Source organism: Hemicordylus capensis, chromosome 3 (genome assembly GCF_027244095.1).
Source record: "Hemicordylus capensis ecotype Gifberg chromosome 3, rHemCap1.1.pri, whole genome shotgun sequence".
Classification (NCBI taxonomy): domain Eukaryota; kingdom Metazoa; phylum Chordata; class Lepidosauria; order Squamata; family Cordylidae; genus Hemicordylus; species Hemicordylus capensis.
In genome coordinates this window covers 79177612-79198240 of record NC_069659.1, presented here as the reverse complement: position 1 = coordinate 79198240, position 20629 = coordinate 79177612, and the positions used below count along the sequence as shown (strand labels likewise).

The following is a 20629-nucleotide window of genomic DNA, read 5'->3' as shown; positions in this document are numbered from 1 at the left end:
GCGTGTGTGTGCATGTTGGACATGAGCGCAACATGTGCGCACACATGCCTGACATGCACCGGGTACTTTTGGTCACTTCCGGGAAAAGGAGGTAACATGGCAGCAGGGAGGTAGGCTACCACCCTGCCAGACCCTTTTAAACTGCAGCACCAGTGGGGGAAATGTGGCAGGGGGGTTAAGAGCACCCTCCCCAATTCTTAAAGGTACCCCCCCTACACCCAGGAGACACCCCTTGCCAGTTCCATGCACATCTCTACCATGAGCTACAGCTGAAATTAAGCTGCAGGCTTTTTCACATTTGTTTGTAACTTTTTCTTTAAATAAATCCTTGTATTTCTTCAATACTAAATAACTGTCTGAAAACCTCTTGCTTTGCTGCTTGCTCACCAAACTGGCTTTGCTCTGCTATTTGGGGACTTTTCTTCCCTTACAGGAGAGGGCTGCTGTTCAAGGCCTGTGTGTCCTGAGTGAAGGAAGGAGAAAAAGAAGAAAATATAAGGGCTCATATAGGTTTCCATCCCTTAAAAGAGTGGAGGTTTCAAGAATTGGGGGGCTTTTGTTCTCTAGGGAGCTCATAAGGTAGAGTATGAGTCACTATAAATCAGGCATCCCCAAACTGCGGCCCTCCAGATGTTGCTGAACTACAACTCCCAGCATCCCTAGACACAATTTTTTGTGGCTGGGTATGCTGGAAGTTGTAGTTCAGCAACATCTGGGAGCCCACAGTTTGGGGATGCCTGCTATAAATGGTAAAAAGGCACAATTTGGAGGATTAAATACTATTTCAGTCAGGGTGGCTTAAGGCCTACCCATATTTTTGTTAGTGAACACAAACTACCTCCTTCTTGTTGTGTCCTTATTCACTGCTGAATAATCATAGGTGGGATCACACTGTCACTATTACTGAATCCACTAATTTCATTTAGTTGTGTTTTTTCAGGTGGGGAAGTGAGTGTGATGTTATCTTAGTTGAAAGTTTTGCAAAGATTTGGTGTTCAACATCAAGGTTCTACCCTGTGGTTTGAGTAAGCTCTTCCACATAGTGTCTAATCAGATTTTCCTTTTAAAACTCCTGGAAATTGAGTAATTGCACCCACAGTTTGCCTTTGGTCATTTAGTTGGACATGGAGAGGGATGCATCCAGGCAGACATTTAGCAGGTGCAGATTCCTACTAACTTCCTAGAGATGCCCCTGATGAATTTCTGCCTGATGCATCTCTGTTCAAGGCAAAGTGTGGGTTCATGGAGCCTCATTTCTAAAGCCATCATCATATACCAGACTGTACAAAGTCTTCACAGCTTATATGGCATGCAAGTTAAGATGGGCACCTTAACTGGCAATTTCTATTCTTTTTTGAGAACGAGGGAAAATGTAAAACATCATAACTGTTATCCTAAACCAAAACATTTTTGGATTACTGAATTATTTCATTGAGTGATGGTTTGGATTTGTGAACAGGGCATATCTATACCAGAGACAGAATCTCCATATCACCTTACATCATCTCAATCACAATGACAATTGACTCAGGTCATACTTTCAAGCTGGGTAAATACAGACACCTGAATAAAGTGGCACTGGGGTGGTAAAAGGGAGAAGCACTTTTGTGTGGAAGTGGAGAATCTTTTGAATATGCCCCCATGTAAAACCACAAAACCTATAAGTAGAAAGCTAGCACAGCAGCAAGAGAGCTAGGTTCAAAATCTGTAGATAATGTTCTACTTACAAGAGTTTTCTCCTAGAAGAACATTCAGAAAAGGAATCTCCTAACTGTATTCTGTAGTCCATTCCACTACAGATCTGGGACCAGTTCAGATGATACTTTGTCCAAAAATCCACAGAATAAGTTATGAGCATGCATGTTAATCCTCCCACTCCCTGGTGCACAGGTGCCTCTTTCTGATCATGTGGGCCTTGGAGGAGCAATTGCAGAGGAGCGATTGGGATGAACCACTCCCCATGCATTCAGGGAGAGGCACTGTGCACCAGAAATGGGGAAGGATGTGCATGTTCACGGTATGCACACACCTTTATCCTGTGGGATCAGGCCAGACCATGAAGTAACATCTGAATCAGCCCCATGTCTCAAGGTTCTACTTACAGAGGTGCACCTAGGTAATTTTGCAGCCTGTACCAAAAGGCCTATGGGAAGCCCACCCCAACAAATTAAGCATCATCATGCTCAGATGATTTTCCACCCCACACCCGGGCTGCGGAAGCCCTAGACTTCGGCCCCGAAATCCAGGGGTAAGAGTGTCTCTGTCTACCTATCACGTGTAGAGAAATGAAGTGTTGTACATACATGTTTGAGGCAGCCATGGGTATTGCATACCACTGTAATGTAATGTGACTGACGGGCTGTTCCCCCATTACACTGTATGCAGGGTATCTGTACATACCTACATGGTTTGGGGTGAATGCCTGTATATATGGTTCACCCAGTTCACCCAGGAAATAAACCCCGCAAATGCAGGATACAGATTGTGTGTGCTGCTATACATGCATTGAGCATAATGTGTGAATAATTGCACATGCAGATGTTTCAACCATCTACGTACATTGTACGCAGATTGTACATGTGTACAACCTATTGTGCAAATAGCCTTTTGCTCCCCCTCCCCCTCTGCATGTTGATGGAATAATCAAAAATAGGTGAGTGTTTATTTACAGCACTGAAAAGTTTCCCTAGAGCAGGAACACTATCAGAGCTAATAGTGAATTAGAATGGAAGTTCATTTGCACATCTGACTAAAGATGAGCTCATCAGCATTTTTGCAACCACAGATTACGCTTCCAGAAAAAATGTGCATGTCTAATTACCTGAATCAATATAAGGTAAATGCCTTCTCAACCAGAAAGTGGCTATCATTCTGAATGAACAAATGAAACACTGTTTTACTTGTTGTTTTAAGTGGTACGCTTAATCAAGAAAAAAAATCTATGTTACAGTATTTCCTGATGGCAATTTTTCTCCAAACTATTAAAATTCTGACAGCTTTACTTTCCTCTCTAAGTAAAAATGTCTAATTTTTGGCATTTGTTCTACTCCATATATTTAAGATGCCATAAAATGAGAGGCTGAGGCCCACTTAGTTGTTTCTGTAATAAATACTCTCTCTCGCTCTCTCATATCATGTGGATCCTGCAACTGTAAGTTATGGGATCTGTTTTGGCAGAAAGCCAATTCTCTGTCCAAGAGGAAGTTGCTTGGAGGTGCTCTAGAGACTATGTTTCAAACTGGTGATATTTATGGTTTCCCATAGATCTGGAAGTACACATTACAGTGCAGAATGACTGCTTTCTTTGAACCTGAAATGAAGGTTGAACTCATGGCCTAACACTGTGATCCCCTCCTTTCCTCTGCAGGCCTGCATTATCTCAGGCAAAACAGACACCACAGATAGATTCCAGACTTATCAGGGGCATAGGAAGGTTGGTAGTGGCCCCTGATTCCACTTGGCACCCCACTGCAACCATCTTTGCCCCTACCTCTGGGAAAAGGCAATGGTGCTTCTGTGTTCTGTGGCTAGCCATGCTCCTTGCACCAGCATCTGCCAGTTGATGAGCAGCTCCTTAATTGGCTGGATGCTTCTTTTTCCTCTTTCACTCCAAGTGAGGGACAGAAAAGAAGCACCCAGCCAGTGAAGGAACTACTCACCAGCCAGGAAAGGGGTGGTAAATGGGTGGAGCATGCACACCACGTTGCTCTCCATGCCACCTGTGGTGACATGCTTCTGTCAGGCAAGGGGCATGACTAGGACTCAAACACAGACTGCCCATGTGCTCTGGGGGGTGGCCTGGAGTGATGAGACAGCCCTGGGCACTGGCAGTCCAATAACATTTGCCCCCACTATTCATTGCTGGCTTCACCACTGCCTGAAATCCTTACCATACATTTCTTAACATGAGAATCCTTATGTTTCCCTGGTTTCTCAAGTCAAAGTAAGAAAGTTGAATATCTGTCAGAATTGTGTAAACAGACAACGCCTAGTCACAAAACCATCAACATTAGGACCGGAAGCCTTGAGGCTATTCACACGTGCATGCAAAACTGGGCTAAGGAAGCCCAGCCTGGTTTTGCATGCATATGTGTACTGCCACGGTGGCAAACCCACCTAAGGAGGCTCCCTCTAAAATGCAGTTAAAGGAGCAAGTGCTTCCTTAACCTCATTTTTTGGGGTCATCTGTTAGTCATGGCTGCAAACAGCTGAATCAGCAGATCTTGGGGAGGGGAGGGTGGAATCCCCATAATAATGCACCTTGCATGGTGCATTATTGGAGCTCCAGGGGTGGGGTGATGCATTCTGGCACCCCTTGGAGATACAGGCAACAGCCAGTGCTCATCCACCCACCCAAGGAATGGAAACTGCTTGACTGCAGGGAGGCAAGCTCTTCAGAGCTTCCTCCCCACTTACCCTATTGCCCTTTCTCACTGGTCATGAGAAAGGGCTCCTTTTATCCTTGTTTACATGATGGTGTGAACTCATAAAACTCCTTTCAACCCATGTTGCTCAACTTTTGTATCCAGCTCTTAACCAAGGTAGGAGGAGAAGAAAGCTCTCCTGCCTTGCTTTTCTAGTTATGTGGATCCACTCACCTTTTATATCAGTAGCAGGCCTGGAAACAATAGAGAGCTGTGGCTAAAGGGACTGCCTTCCTTAAATGTGCCACTCTGCAAAGCACACTCTATGATCCTATACTTGCAGCTGCTTCAGCAGGGCTGGGCCCATCTTCTGCTGCTTCATGGCCAATCAGAAGGCAGTTGATAATGTAATGAGGCTTTCCAGTCTACTAACACCAAAGCATGCTGGAAAGGCCTGCAAGACCTTTGGAGGACTCTCTATGCTTTGAGCTTCTGATTTTGGCAATGACTGCCTTGCCTGGCTTACTTGTGTGCTTCCTGAGTTTGCTGACCCAAACAGAGGTTCTGACCATCCATTGCTACTAGGGTAAGAGATCTATAAACCTCTCAACTATCCCCATATGGTTGTGTGAAAGGCCCTAGAACAGGCATCCCCAAACTGCGGCCCTCCAGATGTTGCTGAACTACAACTTCCAGCATACCTAGCCACAAAAAAATGTGTCTAGGGATGCTGGGAGTTGTAGTTCAGCAACATCTGGAGGGCTGCAGTTTGGGGATGCCTGCCCTAGAATGCTGGAGCAGGGAGATCCTGACTTGAGCATGAAGGATACTTTTGACAAGTGAAGATATCTCAGCTAAGCTGCCTCAAAGGATTCCTGTGAAGATCAAATGGATTGTCCCATTTGTGTCAACCTGAGAGCCTTGGAAGAAGCTTTGAAATATATGTGACAAATGATACTATAACAAGTAACCTGAAATACAAATTTATACAAATGTTACTATAACAAGTAACCTGAAAAATAAATAGACTTCATTTATGTTGCAACTATATATGAGGGTGTGGGCCAGGTGGCATAAGATTGACTGAGAAGGCAGAACTTTTGTCTGCATTGCTTGCCAGTGAGATTAAGACAGGGAGCTGATTTGGTTTTGTGCTGCAACTACTATGTTTGTGAACGTGAAGAATGCTTTTGAAAGGGTAACTGAGCATAGCATTTTTCCACACAAAAACAAAACCCTATATGGATTCAACAATATGTCAAGGCGTCAAAAGAGAATCCAAATATATACATATAATTATAATAAAACTCAACCCTTACGGAATACTGTTCAATTACATAAGATGTTATAAAACCTAATCAATATAACTATATCTATATACACATAACATAGCCATTAAGATGGTTTCTATTCAAATTTAAAAGTCCAATAGTCCAAAAACTCATCAATAAGATGGGAGAAGTCAACAGCATATCCATGAACAGATGCTGGCAAAACTATGATATGTCATCCCTCAGCTTGACTTGGACTTCTCCCATCTTATTGATGAGTTTTTGGACTATTGGACTTTTAAATTTGATATAGAGATAATCTTAATGACTTAAAATCTTTCAGGGTTTTAATTAGTTTTAATGCTAACCTGGTTTTCACAGTTTTAATTGTTCTGATAGTTTAATTGTTAAGATGTTTTTAATTGGTGTTCATATTTATATTTCTGTTTTAATTGTTATTGGTTTTTATGGTCCATTTTTAATTGTAAACCGCCCTGAGCCATTTCGGAAGGGCGGTATAAAAATCAAATAAATAAATATGTCATGTGTATATAGGTATAGTTTTATTGATTGAGTTTTATAACTCCTTACATAAGTGAACAGTGTTCCCTAAGGGTTGTTTTATTATAATTATATTAAAATATATGTATATATCTGGATTCTATAGCAGAGAATGCTTAAGGCAGGGTGTTCTCATAAATTGAAACTTTGTTGTTGTTATTTTGGTTTTTAAACATTTCAAAAGCTGAACAAGAGGCTAGCTATACACCCCGTTCATCTGGTTCAGCTAACCTGCCTCATCTTTGTCATCTTCTCCTCCCTCTTCTCCTTGGCTCCCTACTCTCACTTGACTAGACGCAATCTGGCTCTTTTGAGCCAGCTTGCAGTTACCTAATGTGGCATATCACTACTTCAAGCAAAAGAAACAGTAGAGTTTCCACAACTGAATTAAGTTCTGGTGGCCAACCAGTTTGATTCAGATCCTGTTGAAATGTACATCCTGTTCAGCATCCTTAAAGCTAAGCACTGGGGGGGGGGGGAGAGAACAGTCCACTTGTCTACTGGACAGTTGTCTCTAAACCATTCCAATTTCATGTACCACAACATGCACAGAACTCTATGCTAGACAAGTTCTGTAATTCACAAGTCATGAAAGAACCATCATTCAGAATTGTTTAACGTGGTTAACTCTTTGTGAGAGGATTTTCACTAAAATAGCAGATTCAGACATGCAGTAATTTTCCAATCACCATTTGATAGATCCATGTCACCTGACCTTTCTCAGATCATATTTTGGAAGTGAATACATTTAGATGCATCACATTTCCATGGTGGGAGGTAATATCTTGGAAGAAGCTAATATCTTAGAAGAAAATACTGCTTTGATCTAGAAGCTTTGAGCATTCAAAGCTTATGATTAACATGCAGAAGTGGCTTTGTTTCAGTTACACACCTTGGTTACATCTTGCATATGATGCAGTGTCATTTGAAAAAGAAAGCTCTGCTCCTACCAATTTTACTGTAACTAAAGCCTTGAAAATGAATAAAGTACCTTTTCCTGAAGGAAGCTTCTTTTAGAAGTGGTTGGATCAAAAGCAAATTTTCAAGCCGTAGATCACACTTAAAAGCAGGGGTGTAGCTATAATTGAGCATTTGGGTTCAAAGAACCTGGGGGCCCCAGCTCCTGAGGGCCCCATAGCTTCACCCCTCCCTATTTTCTTCATTATCTCCCTCACTCCAAGGGGCAGCCGGGGAGAGGGGTTAGCACAGGCCTCCTCTCCCCTAGCTACATCCCGCTTAAAAGAGAAGCAGTGTGACAAGATGAGACTTAAGTTCAAGTAATTGCTAGGTCATTAAGCTTATTGAGTGGTCTTGGGCAAATAGTTCTCTTTCAGTCTAACCAACCTCATATGGGATATCTTGATGTATGGTGCTCTGAGCTCCTGGAAGGAAGGCTTGAGTATAAGTGTAGGTATCCTACTTTAACAACAGCACTCGCTTAATCAAGCAAACTTAATTAAGCAAGCACTGTTGCTAAAGTAAAATACCTACACTTGTCATACCCTAATTCCAATATTACAAATGCATTCATGCTTCTTCGATCTACAGTTCTTCCCAGAGAAGCACAGGTCACAACCTGTCATCCTAACCAGCCTTAAGTGGCTGTGCACATTAACATATATCGAGTGAATGTTGAAAAGCCTCTAACCAGGGCTTAATCTGAGCCAAAACTTAGTCCTAGAAACAGTGTACTGTAAGTGCCAGGGCTCTCCTCTGGGATATGTGGGGGAAAAATAACAAAGCAGGCAAGCATGCATCACTTTCCTTGTGAATCAAAGATACAGCATTTGGGATATTTTAGTTTAGAAAAGAAGTGACTACAGAGAGACATGGTAGAGGTGTATACAATTATGCATGGAGTAGAGAGAGAAAAAATTTTCTCCCTCTCTCACAACGCTAGAACCAGGGGTCATCCCATGCAACTGAAGGCTGGGAAATTTAGGACCAACAGAAGGAAGTTTGTCTGTGGTTGCCGTCAACTTGTTTGGGAACAGGCCATCTCCATTGCTGCCCCTGGACTTTGGTGCGCTCCCTGTTGAAATGAGAACCTCCCCATCTCTGGCAATTTTTAAAAAGGCACTGAAGATACACTTATTCACCCAGATAATTAGATAATTAATTAGATGTATGGTGTTAATTTTTAATGTTGGTTTTAAATGATTTTAAATTTAATGATTTTAATGTTTAAATGATTTTAATTGTTTAATTGATTTGATGTTTTAAATTATTTGAATGGTAAGCCACCCAGAGATGCATGTTTTGGGCAGTATAAAAATATGTTGAATAAATAAATAAATACTTTCTCCACATAGCACATAATTAATCTATGGAATGTTCTGCCACAGGGTGTGGTGATGGCCATTAGCTTGGATGGCTTTAAAAGGGGCTTGGAAATATTCATGGAGGACAGGTCTATCAACGGCTACTAGTCTGATGACTATAGGCCACCTCCAGCCTCTGGGCAAGATGCCTCTAAATACCAGTTGCAGGGGAGCAACAGTAGGAAAGAAAGCATTCCCTCATTGCCTGTGGGCTTCTCAAGGGCATCTGATGGGCCACTGTGGAAAATAGGATGCTGGACTAGATAGTCTTGAGCATGATCCAGCAAAGCTGTTCTTATGAGCATATACAGATACACTTTAAATGTTATCTCAGGTGTGTGAGGTCCACTTTTCCATGAATGGTATTAAATGATCAAACCAAATGGGTGGATGCTGCTTATAGACCCAGTCGTGGAATTGTCACCCTAGAGAGATGGTTCTGGTTCCATGAGAAATATTCATATGATCAGCCAGGCAGACAGCACTCTTTGGAAAGTGTACCTGATACAGATAAGATGGTCTCGTAGTTTGCACAGATCAGATGCATGGAATCTTCATCATGAATGCACAGTGTGCATAGGAATGTACCATTCCATCTGCCTTACATCGCACTATGACCGACATATGCACCTGCCTCCACTAGCTGGATTTCTGTGCAGGTGTTATCTGTACAATGCTAGTTGTGCAAAGAACTGTCTCTGGACTGGCCCCACACTCTTTAATTTGCTTACTGAATACCAATTGTTTTCACAGTAGTAAATCTTGTATACGTGCACTGAAGATATTTTCAGTCTTCAAAGATCTTATCTTGAGTACGCAGCGTAAATATTGGAATGTGAATTGACAGTCAAGAAAAATGTCACCAATTAAAAGGCAAAAATAAACTGACAGCAAACAGCAGTCATTAAGGCATAATGGCTTTGATTAATATCTTGGTTGTTAAGTGGCTAGTAATAAGATTAGCTCGCTTCTTTGCTGCCCAATAGATACTTAAAGTAATTGCATTTTTACAAACTGCACTATCATCACTTTATGTGCTTTATGATGTCATGGAGACAGCAATGCGGGTTATGTAACACTCAGCAGTCTTTCCTGACCTAACACTCTCTCTCTCCGGACCACTCTTCTGAAGTTCTGACTATCACACTATAAAGACCAACTGCAGAAAATCATTCAGTATAATTATATGAAACTAATATCATTTCTCTGTTTCCAAATCCATTGCTCATAACACACCACAATGTGGGAAATGGCAGGAAGAAACGGGATATGCTAACGCAGAGGTTTATAATAATATAATATGGCATAAAGGGGCAAAAATGCCATTGCATACATGTGTGTCTTTAGGTAAAGCTAAAGTAGCTCTTTGGATCCCAGCCACTGCTTTCAATTGAAATAGGAAACATTACCACAGAATATTATATATAATAACTATATACAAAAGGATGAACTTTCTAGTTTGTTTTCTTTGATACAAAATGGCTGCTTTACTTAGAATGCTGAATATAGAAACATGGAGCAAACCTACATCAGCTCAGTTCTACCCTAAGTTATATATGCCTAAGTCGATTGAAAGGAATGTATTTAGGGAACTTAGCTGTATCATGTATCAGCTGCGGTGGTGCAGTGGGGAAGCAAGAAGGTGCAAGAGGCTGTTGGTTCAAATTCCCACTGGTGTGCTTCCCAGGCTGTGCCTAGTATATATATCTGTAGTCACCTATATTGGGCAGCAGAGATATAAGGAGGTTCTGAAAGGCCTCATCTTATACTGAGCAGGAGGCAGCAATGGTAAACCACTCCTGTATTTTACCAAGACAATCACATGGAATGTGATTACTAGGAGTTGACACCGACTCGGCAGCACAGTCTTCCCTTTCAATAGTTCCTATAGCTCTGAGTATGGCTACCTCCTCTGTTGTGTACATTGTTGTTATATATCAAGGTGAGGCTGGATCCTTGGGCAAAGTTGGGTTCTGCCCCATTACATGCTTGCCTAATACCAAGTGGCTGTTGTGGTGGCAGCAACAGTAGCTCCTTCTTTCACTCTCACTTTCATGACCCTGGATCTGGGATTCCTTCCAACTGCAGGATGAGACAATTCAGGGATAAGACAGGATAGGAAGACTATGACCCAGAGCCCAGGCAACACTGTACAGCTGGGACTAGAGATGTGAAGGCTTGGGGGGGCGGGCGTGGGGGGGGGGAATCAGGTTTCTCCCCCCACACACACACCTTTTCCCCCTAGGTTTTTCCCAGGCCTTCACATCTCTAGCTGGGACCTTCCGTACCAGGAAAAGCAGGGGAGTCTAAGCCGCCACCTCCACTGCAACCAGATGACACAGCCCTGCCTCCATCCAGAGGCAGAGGACTCAGAGGACTCAGAGGAATCTCCTGAAGGCCTGCCAGTCTTAACAAAGGTTTCCTAGTGCTGCTGGAGACAGTGATTAGAAAATAGGACAAGGATCCTTTAAGCCAGAGCCTTCCCCAGAGCAGGTTGCTGGTTTTTATGGATGTTGCCCAGGTAGAGTGGCATAGGAACATGGGAAGCTGCCATATACTGAGTCAGACCATTGGTCTATCTAGCTCAGTATTGTCTTCACAGACTGGCAGTGACTTCTCCAAGGTTGCAGGCAAGAATCTCTCTCAGCCCTATCTTGGAGAAGCCATGGAGGGAACTTGGAACCTTCTGCTCTTCGCAGACCAGGTCCATCCCAAGGGAAATATCTTATAGTGCTTACACTTCTAGTCTCCCTTTCATATGCAACCAAGGTAGACCCTGCTTAGCTAAGGGGACAAGTCATGCTTGCAACCACAAGACCAGCTCTTGTGGTCATTGTGGTCAGTTCACAATGTCTGGGCAGGAGCTAGAAAAAGCAGCAGTCTGTGCCAAACAGCTGCTGGAGTAATATCCCTATTATGTTGCTGTACTCCTATCTTGTGGATGCCTGTTTGAATCCAATCAAGATGAAGCCAGAACTATTTTAGGTCACCTCTCCCCTTTCCCCTCAGATCTGTCCAAGGGATCTCTCCCGGACTGCTCCCTCAGCAAAACCTAGAAGAAGATTCAGTAATCCAAAAACCTTTCATTTAAGATTGATTACCTACCAAATAATATAATCATGTGAGCTCAAGACACAAGGTGGAACCTCCTGATGTTGAACACCAAAATTTTGTAACACCTTCAACTATGATAAATTCACACTCCCACCCCACAAAAAATACAATTAAATGAAATTAGTGGATTCAGTAATAGTGACATTGCAATCCCATCTATGTTTATTCAGCAGTGACTAAGGACACAAGAGGCAGGTAATTTGTGTTCACTTTAAATCTGTACTTCATTTCTTCTTTTTCTTTAAAAAGACAGACACATACAAAAACATGATAATTTTTCATTGTAAACTGCCCAGATATGCAAGTTTTTAGCAGTATAGAGATATTCTAAATAAATAAATAAAAATAACAAATGCTTAACAACCATGTCCAAAACTACAGATTCTATCCCCAGAAATTTCCCATAACTCACAGTTCTGCTTAATTTAATTTCCTTCAGGATAGTGAAGACCTAGCAGTAGGCCTTAAGCCAATCTGACTGATATAGCAGGCCTTAACCATCTGAATTGTGCCTTTTTAAACATATATAGTGACTCATACTCTGCTTTATAAGCCCCCTAGAGAACAAAAAAACAACAACCCAATTCTTGAAACCCCTTTTAAGGGATTGAAACCTATATGAGCCCTTATACCTGTTGGAGCTAGGACCCTGGCAGCATCGCCTCTCCATTGCAATGTCTCATAGTGATCACTGGTGGGGGGGGAGTTAAGGTCATGGATAAAAGTGCTGGACTCCTCCCCTCTTTCTTCTTCCAGAGATGGCTGTTTGTTTTGGTCTCTCTCGTCAGCCATGAGCTACAGCTGAAATTAAGCTGCAGGCGTATTCACATTTGTTTGTAACCTTTTCTTTCAATAAATCCTTGTAGTTCTTCAATACTAAAGAACTGTCTCAAGACCTCTTGCTTTGTTGCTTTCTCACTAAACTGGTTTTGCTCTGCTCTTTGGGGACTGAACTGCCATTGTTCCCCTACAATATCTTCTTTTTCTCCTTCCTTCACTCTGGACATACAAGCCTTGAATAGCAGCTCTCCCCCTACATTTCGAAGGCCTGTTCTCTGACTACAATTGAACTCTGAACTGCTGATATGCACTCTTCTGGCCTTGACTCTTCTTCCTCTCTTAATAAAGCTGTGGCATGTTTTAATGATATTTATTAGTGTCTGTCTCTTTTCCTTCTATTCAGCAAGCAGTATATTTTAAGAGTGATGTGATGTGCCTCTAGGCATAGACAGAGTAGCTTCCTTTCCTTTAATACTGAGGTCTCCACCTAATGGTTAATGGCTGATAGGATAATGACTTCCTCGAAGAAGTCTCATTGAAATTAAAAGGACATTAAAAGGTAAAGTGTGCCGTTGAGTCGGTGTCAAATCCTGGCGACCACAGAGCCCTGTGGTTGCCTTTGGTAGAATATACAGGTGAAACTCAGAAAATTAGAATATCGTGCAAAAGTCCATTAATTTCAGTAATGCAAATTAAAAGGTGAAACTGATATATGAGACAGATGCATTACATGCAAAGCGAGATAAGTCAAGCCTTAATTTGTTATAATTGTGATGATCATGGCATACAGCTCATGAAAACCCCAAATCCACAATCTCAGAAAATTAGAATATTACATAGAACCAAGAAGACAAGGATTGAAGAAAAGAACAATATCGGACCTCTGAAAAGTATACAGTGTACTGTGCTTGATTGGCCAGCAAACTCGCCTGACCTGACCCCATAGAGAATCTATGGGGCATTGCCAAGAGAAGGATGAGAGACATGAGACCAAACAATGCAGAATTGCTGAAGGCCGCTAATGAAGCATCCTGATCTTCCATAATACCTCATCAGTGCCACAGGCTGATAGCATCCATGCAACACCACATTGAGGCAGTAATTGTTGCAAAAGGGGCCCAAACCAAGTACTGAATACATATGCATGCTTATACTTTTCAGAGGTCCGATATTGTTCTATTCTTCAATCCTTGTCTTCTTGGTTCCATGTAATATTCTAATTTTCTGAGATTGTGGATTTGGGGTTTTCATGAGCTGTATGCCATGATCATCACAATTATAACAAATTAAGGCTTGACTTATCTCGCTTTGCACGTAATGCGTCTGTCTCATATATCAGTTTCACCTTTTAATTTGCATTACTGAAATTAATGGACTTTTACATGATATTCTAATTTTCCAAGTTTCACCTGTAGGAGGGGTTTATAATTGCCATTAGGCATTCCTTAACATGTTCTTTGAATTTCAGTGGATAACTTTGAGTAATGTTCCTCATTATGTCAGTCACTATCTCATAAACTGCTGTATCTCAGCCATTTTGCAATGGATTTGCACCAAATCTGTAGTGGTGACTCTTGTCTCCTAAGAGATGTGTGCCATGGGGACACATAAGGCATGGATGGATACATTCCATCTTATAAGCAACAGAATGTTCAGGTCTTATAATGGCAGAATATTGAAAATATTCCTCATCTTAACTATACTGGTACGACTGTGCCGGTATAATATCAACCCTTGGGGAGTGGGCTAAGGAAGAGAAGGACGAGACTTCATCACCGCCAGCACCACCACCACCAAGGCCTTTGATTGACAAATCCTTCCTCTCCTCCCATTGGCCCATGGGCTTTCTCCCCAGAGGCCACTATGTTACTGGAGAGAACTAAAGAAAGCCAATTAGTCAATAGTGTGGGCAGGAGGACGATGAATGCTACACAAGTCAAGAGACATGTTATATTTCCTTATTTTCCCGTCCTCCCTACTGGCTAAAGGGAGCATCGCCCAGATGCCGTGTGATGACACAGTGACCTCTAGGGGATACTCCAATTTTAAGATGGGAGGTGCTTGGCAGCAAAGACAGTTATGCTGTGAGTCTGTCAGCAGACTTGTGCTACTACCAATGGAGTAGTCAGGACAATAGTGATGGGCAGCCACCGGCTGCCTGGCAAAGTCAAGCATGGACCCCTATGCCCATGGGCAAACTTAGCCCATTTGCAAGGCTTTGTACAAATGTACAGTTAGTTGTGTTGCTCATGTACAATAGTCCCAGAAAGGGGTTCAGAAACAGAAAGGCCAATAATTGCCCTTCTATATGTGTTAATTCATATAATTCATATGTGTTAATTCATTAATTCATATATTAATTCATATGTGTTAATTCATTGTAAACCGCCCAGAGACGTAAGTTTCGGGCGGTATAAAAATGTTTTAATAAATTTAAAAAATAATAAATATATTTAAATTTGAAATTTCTCATTAACCAGGTTATTAAGAAGTACCGTGGTTAAAAAAAGGAGTCTACAGTGGATGCTTATTTATGGGCATGTATTGTTGCTGTTTTCTGTGGAGTTTCAGCACTGATTTCTGCATGCTTTATCTCTCTGTGTGGCTATGTTCTTCCACCAGGTAATTTTGCAAATTTGTTGATATTCTGAAGATGACTTTGGAATACAAAGTCAATGCAAAGTGAGTACATGAAGGCACTGCACACATGCTTCTGCTTTCCATGAATGAGAATTCAAACTTCTCCCTGTAGGGAGAATCCATGAGATCCACATACATCTGGAGCCACACATCTTTTGATGACACAGAAGCCCTAATGGATCCATGTAGCTTCTTGGAACGTCCTAAGCAGCTCTGGGAAACAGCAAAAACTCTCAGTTATGTTATTCACATGGTAACTGGCCCTTACAAACAAAGGGACAATCAAAGCTTCAGCAGGGCTACATGCTGCACTTCCTACCCACCACTGTTTGAGTGGCAACTGAAGAGATTCTGGACATGGACACTTACTGGTTGCCACCAACAGCTAGATAAAGAATTCTGCTGTAATGGCCATTGATTAGATTTGGGGTTCTTAAACTTGGGTCCCCAGATATTGTTGGACTACAGTTTCTGTCATCCCCAGCCACAAAGGCCAAAGGTAGTCATTGTGGCTGATGATGGGATGATGGGAGTTGTAGTCCAACAACATCTGGGGACCCAAGTTTGAGAGCCTCTGGATTAGTTAACAGCCATCTTGCATGTGTGTTCTTGCTAAAGCCAAAGAGTCAGCTGGTAATAATGTTGCCAGGTCTTTATCCATAGATGGTCCTTGCCTCTGAAACACAATGTGGCACTACAATAACTGCTGTTGCACCTCATGCACTGTTACTCTAACAGAGCTCATCCTTCTATCACACCTTTTGTGAAGCAATACCAAAACAGAAAAGAGAGGATGATAGTCAACTGGACTTCTGGAATACAGTGGTTGCCTACTGTCTGTTTTAGGACAGGCATCATCTCCACTACCTGCTCTTACAGCGATGGGGGAGGGTTTGGAATATAAATGCCCCATTTAGCATAATGAATATTCCATTCGCATCAGGGTTTACTGGCAGACAGCTTAGTGGGAAGCCAAGGATATGGATTCCCTCTCCTCCTTCCTCTCCCACAGTTTGTTATAAAATTATGTGTAACATATTGTGCTTTGTGTTCCATATGATCAGTTGCTGAGAAGAGCCTGAACTGGCTTAGGTCATCTGAGCCAATATCCCTAAAAGACTCCCTGGAAGAGTTTTCCATAAAATGTAGTGTGTTTGGGGTCTACAAGACTGGTTCTGCTGCTCTTCACTGGGGCAATTAAAAAAAAATTGAGAGTTTTGCCTGATCCTTCAGAAAACCATTGTAAAGGGTCCAAAATACACTGATTGGAACTGTAAGCCATTTAGTTTTCCCTGCACACAGGCTCAAATAGACATTTTCCTATCCTGGAGTAAGAAAATCCTCTCCATTCTCTCTGCAGGAAAATGTTTGTAACCTGCATATCCACCTTATTTGATCTCCAGACTATGAACATTTATGCCACAATAAATGTGTTAGCCTTTAACACAAGGGTCCCACAGGTCTCTTGGTTGCTTGTTGTGGTTTGGTCCTGAGTACACATTGAGTGGGTGTACGCAGAAAACAAATAAGCCCTAAGTGTAAAGCATTCCAAGTTCATCCCTTAGGAGCTAGTCAGACATTATTTTCACCACCAGGATCAGCATCCCCTGTGTGAGTTCCTGTCCTCCCTGGGGGACTGTAATGAAATAACCTTTCCTACTTGTTGCAGTCCCTATTAACGGCATTTGCCAGCCAATGTTGGGAAACTCATGGTGATGCCCCCAGCTCATTTGGTGAGTTCTTTCAACTGTACACCTGAGGGCAGGATGGCGATTCACCACCACACTATACATGCACCTTATGGTGGAAGTAATATTTCTGGACCAGCTCTTATTCTCGCAAGAGAACATGTTTGGGCTCACATCAGCTACCATCCATCATGTGATTTAATCATTTTATCATGCCACAGAGGGAGGTTCTAGGCACAAAAGTCCTTCCTGATACCAACTGGAGTGGAATCCAATTGGACTCTCACACTAAAATAATAAAATATATTTCATAATGTTTCTTTTATTGAAACTGGTTAGTTTTCTGAGTCTACCGCTCTTTTTAAAAAAAAAAAAACCTTTACATTTTAAAGGTGATAACTTTTTTTTTTTTTTTTGAAACTGCAATCTGAGCAGGAGTCTAAAAAGATAAAGGTAGGTTGAGCATGAGTGCTGGTGGGAGAAATTTCCTAGCTAAATCCAATAACGCACTGGAACAAACCTTTTTTTTTCTTTTTTCTTTTTAAAGAAGTGCTGTCATTTCTTTTCTTGGAACATTTTGGGCAAAACTAGATCCACAACAGCTAGAGAAGCTTTAGCTCTAGGACATTCTGAAGACCCACTAGATTCTTCCCTCCCTCACAACACTTTCCCCTTAAATCTCCTTTCCAGTTCTACTATTCCATTATATTACAGTCCAAAGCTAAGGACATGAATAGAAAAGTAAATTCCACTAATATTATGGAAAATATAAGCTGGGTAAAGGAAAAGCTGGAATTAATGCTTTTCTGTTGATAGACTTGATAACCCAGAGAGCATCTACACATGATACAAGAGTCTACAGGAAAATAAATACCTTTATATTATTCTTACTACATTTCACACCTGGATATTCACTGAATAATATAACAGCTTGTACTGAGCCACACTAAAACTTCATACAGTTAATGCTGACCAGTACTACCTAAGCCTTTCTCAGCCCTGCTACTATTAAGCAGTCATGGACAATGAAGACCATGTCTGCATTTGGCTTCTAAGCTATGACTCGTAATGCTTCTATTCCTTGTGAGGGAAAAATGGAGGGAGGGGAAGGAAGGAAGGAAGGAAGGAAGGAAGGGCCATATGGATTATGGAATATCTTAAAAGTGAACAACTTTCCCATTTCCAATGCATGCTGAAATGCAGTGGAAATTCAAGCTTAGAACTTCAAGATGACTATGTAGTCCTGCCCCTCGCGTGCTGCAACCCACAGCTCCACCCACTGCAAAAGGCAGGGGGGGGGGAACATGACACAGAAGTGCTTCTGTATTGGTATGGCATGAGTCTATAGCCTCACTGCTATGAGCTTGCTTATCGCCTGGAGGAAGTTGATGAAAAACCATTACGAACTAGACCTGCTGCTGTAGTCTGTGAGATGGTGAACTGAATCAATTGCATCCCCACCTCCAACGTCAGTAGATGAACACATCATGACTGATGCACACAACACTCTCCACTGCTGCTATACATATTTCAGGGAACATTCTGCACCTGAATAACACATTTTAAATCCAATATTTCTTCAGTAGTAAGTCACTCACCCCCCACATTGACACAGCCCCCCATGGCAGACCACCCAGCACAATTACTTGCAAACACTAAGTGATTACAGTAATCACTTATAAGCATATGCTGGGGAAATAGGCATGTGGGGACACTTTTCACCACTTTTCAGTTGTACTCAAAGAGTTAGAGAGATTCATTCTAATGTAACACACTTCTGTTATCTTGAGGATTTACCTCCTGCAGTGACACAATGTTCATGCTTCTTAACCTCTACACTTTAAAATGAGAGAGAGAGAGAGAGAGAGAGAATAGCATTCTAAAGAGGAACATGTGAGGACAAAACATTTGGACACAAGAGACACAATATAAGGGATATAACACTTCCCGTGGAAAACAAATGATATGAAATTAAGCAATATTTTAAAGAGAGCAGTGAAAGGAGTTGTTGTGCAAAAGCTGGGATAATCTTTGGGAAACCTGGGAGTTTCCAAGATTGAGGCTGCAATCCTTCACACACTAACTGGAACCAATGGGGCTAAACGGAGCATTGAAAACATCACTTAGAACCCTGTTTGGAATATACTACGGCGCATGTTAAGTAAGGCAGAGGCAAAGAGCATTTTTAGGTATGTACAGAGTGCATTTTGCCTCATCACTGAATCACAGCGCACCCAAAGCGTTTGGAATTAAGAGGAGCTCGTTCAGAATCCTACCTTTCCCTTTAGAAACTAGTAACCAGTGGTTACTAGTTAGTTACTAGTAACTAACCACTGACAAGGTATTAAGGGGCAGCTGAGAGAGAGAGAGAGAGAGAGAGAATGAATCGGGATGTCCCAAGAAGTCCGGACTCCTGAGGAGTATTCCTAGGGAATCAACAAGATCTGTCCTCCCACTTCCCCTTACTACTCACCACTGAGGACTCGCAAAGAGAAGCAACTTTGCGCCCACAGCAGCCAAGCGCCCAGCAGCAGCAGGGGAGACCCTTTGCACGGAGAGGGGAGCATCGCAGCGCCCACTGGGGAAGCGGCTCACCAAGTCCCAAGAGGAGCAGTCAAGAAGCAGGAGGCAGGCAGGCAGGCACGGCCGAGCCCCGTGAGAGATGCTCCAACGCCGGTGTCCTGGCTGGCACAACGTGCTCTCAAAGCGCCCAGCGGCAGCCCAGGGATCTCCGAGGCGCAGTCCTTGCCCTGGCCGCAGCCGCTGCACTCATTTCCCTGAGCAAGAGGCAGGAAGCGCTCTCGAGCGACCCCCAGCTCTTTGGGCTGCGACGGGAGGAGGGTGGGCGAGAGGCGGCGGCACTGCGGGGGTCTCTTCTCGCCTTACCCTGCCTGCTTCTGGCGCCGTCGAAACCCAGAAAGGGAGAGGAAGACTCGCGCAGCTTACTCCTGGTTATATAGACTGCTGCCAGCCCAGAGTCTCGGCTGGGGAAAGAGCCAACCCCACAGTATTGATTTCTTGCTACTCTGAAGAAATGCAGCCCTGCAGCTTTGGATGGGGCTGCGCAGAAGCACGGGGGGAGTGGGGGGGGGCTGGAAGCAGCGGACTCAGCAGCCCCCTCCTCACTACGAGGCCAGCAGGAGGGGTCTCCAGCGCTGCAGAGAGTGTTAAAAGGGGGCACGGTTGCCAACACGCATCTGGCAGCAGACTGCCTTGCTCTCTTCACCTCACCATCCAGATTAGCATGGGTGTCTCTTCATATCCATCCTCGACTCTTTTATTACTTTATTCCGCATGCTTGTTCTGCTCCGGTGCTTTAACTAGACCCGAGACTCACTGTGTCTTGGCACAGGAAGCTGTCTGAAATTCAGAGTCCATCCCTGCAACGTTTGGTGTGATAACGACGCGTGTCTCTGGGCCTCTACAGAGTGCCTCTCTCACACCACTGAAGCCCTATTCATGCATTATGTTGAACACATGTACAATCTGTGCGTCATGTATGCTCATACAGATCTGAATAGATGTGCAGGGGTTTGTTTTTAACTTGTTACATTCAGCACACATGCAGCAGTATACTTCCTATCTGTAGCTCTATGCATTTGAGGGACCTGCACCGAGATTCACTTTTAAAATGAATGCACATGCAGTCAGCCACATTAAAACATCTGCATGTGCATAGACATTAAGGCGGTTCTCATGCACAGCCTGGCTAGGCAAGCCTAGCCTCGGTTAGGCTGCACATGTGAAGCACCAGAACCACCGTGCATCCCAGCACTCCTGCCCAGCCTAACATTACTTTTAAATCCGGTGTCTAGCCAGGGTTAAGGGGGTGAGCATGCCCTTAACCCTGCTGCTGGGATTGTGTGTGTGATAGGGCTGAGTGCACGTAG

The 20629-nt window shown here is 42.9% G+C and overlaps 1 protein-coding gene across 5 annotated transcripts in view; it reads right to left on the bottom strand.

The window, feature by feature from the left end:
• Window positions 1–20054, bottom strand: part of CHODL (chondrolectin) — a 53623-nt gene extending 33569 nt beyond the window's left edge. For all 5 annotated transcript variants that reach the window (XM_053305078.1, XM_053305083.1, XM_053305079.1 and 2 more), the window contains exon 1: window positions 19213–20054. In XM_053305078.1, coding sequence (XP_053161053.1) covers window positions 19213–19306 — 94 coding nt within the window. In that variant the 5' untranslated portion in view covers window positions 19307–20054. The remainder of the gene's footprint in view (window positions 1–19212) is intronic.
• Between the last annotated feature and the right edge of the window lie 575 nt (window positions 20055–20629).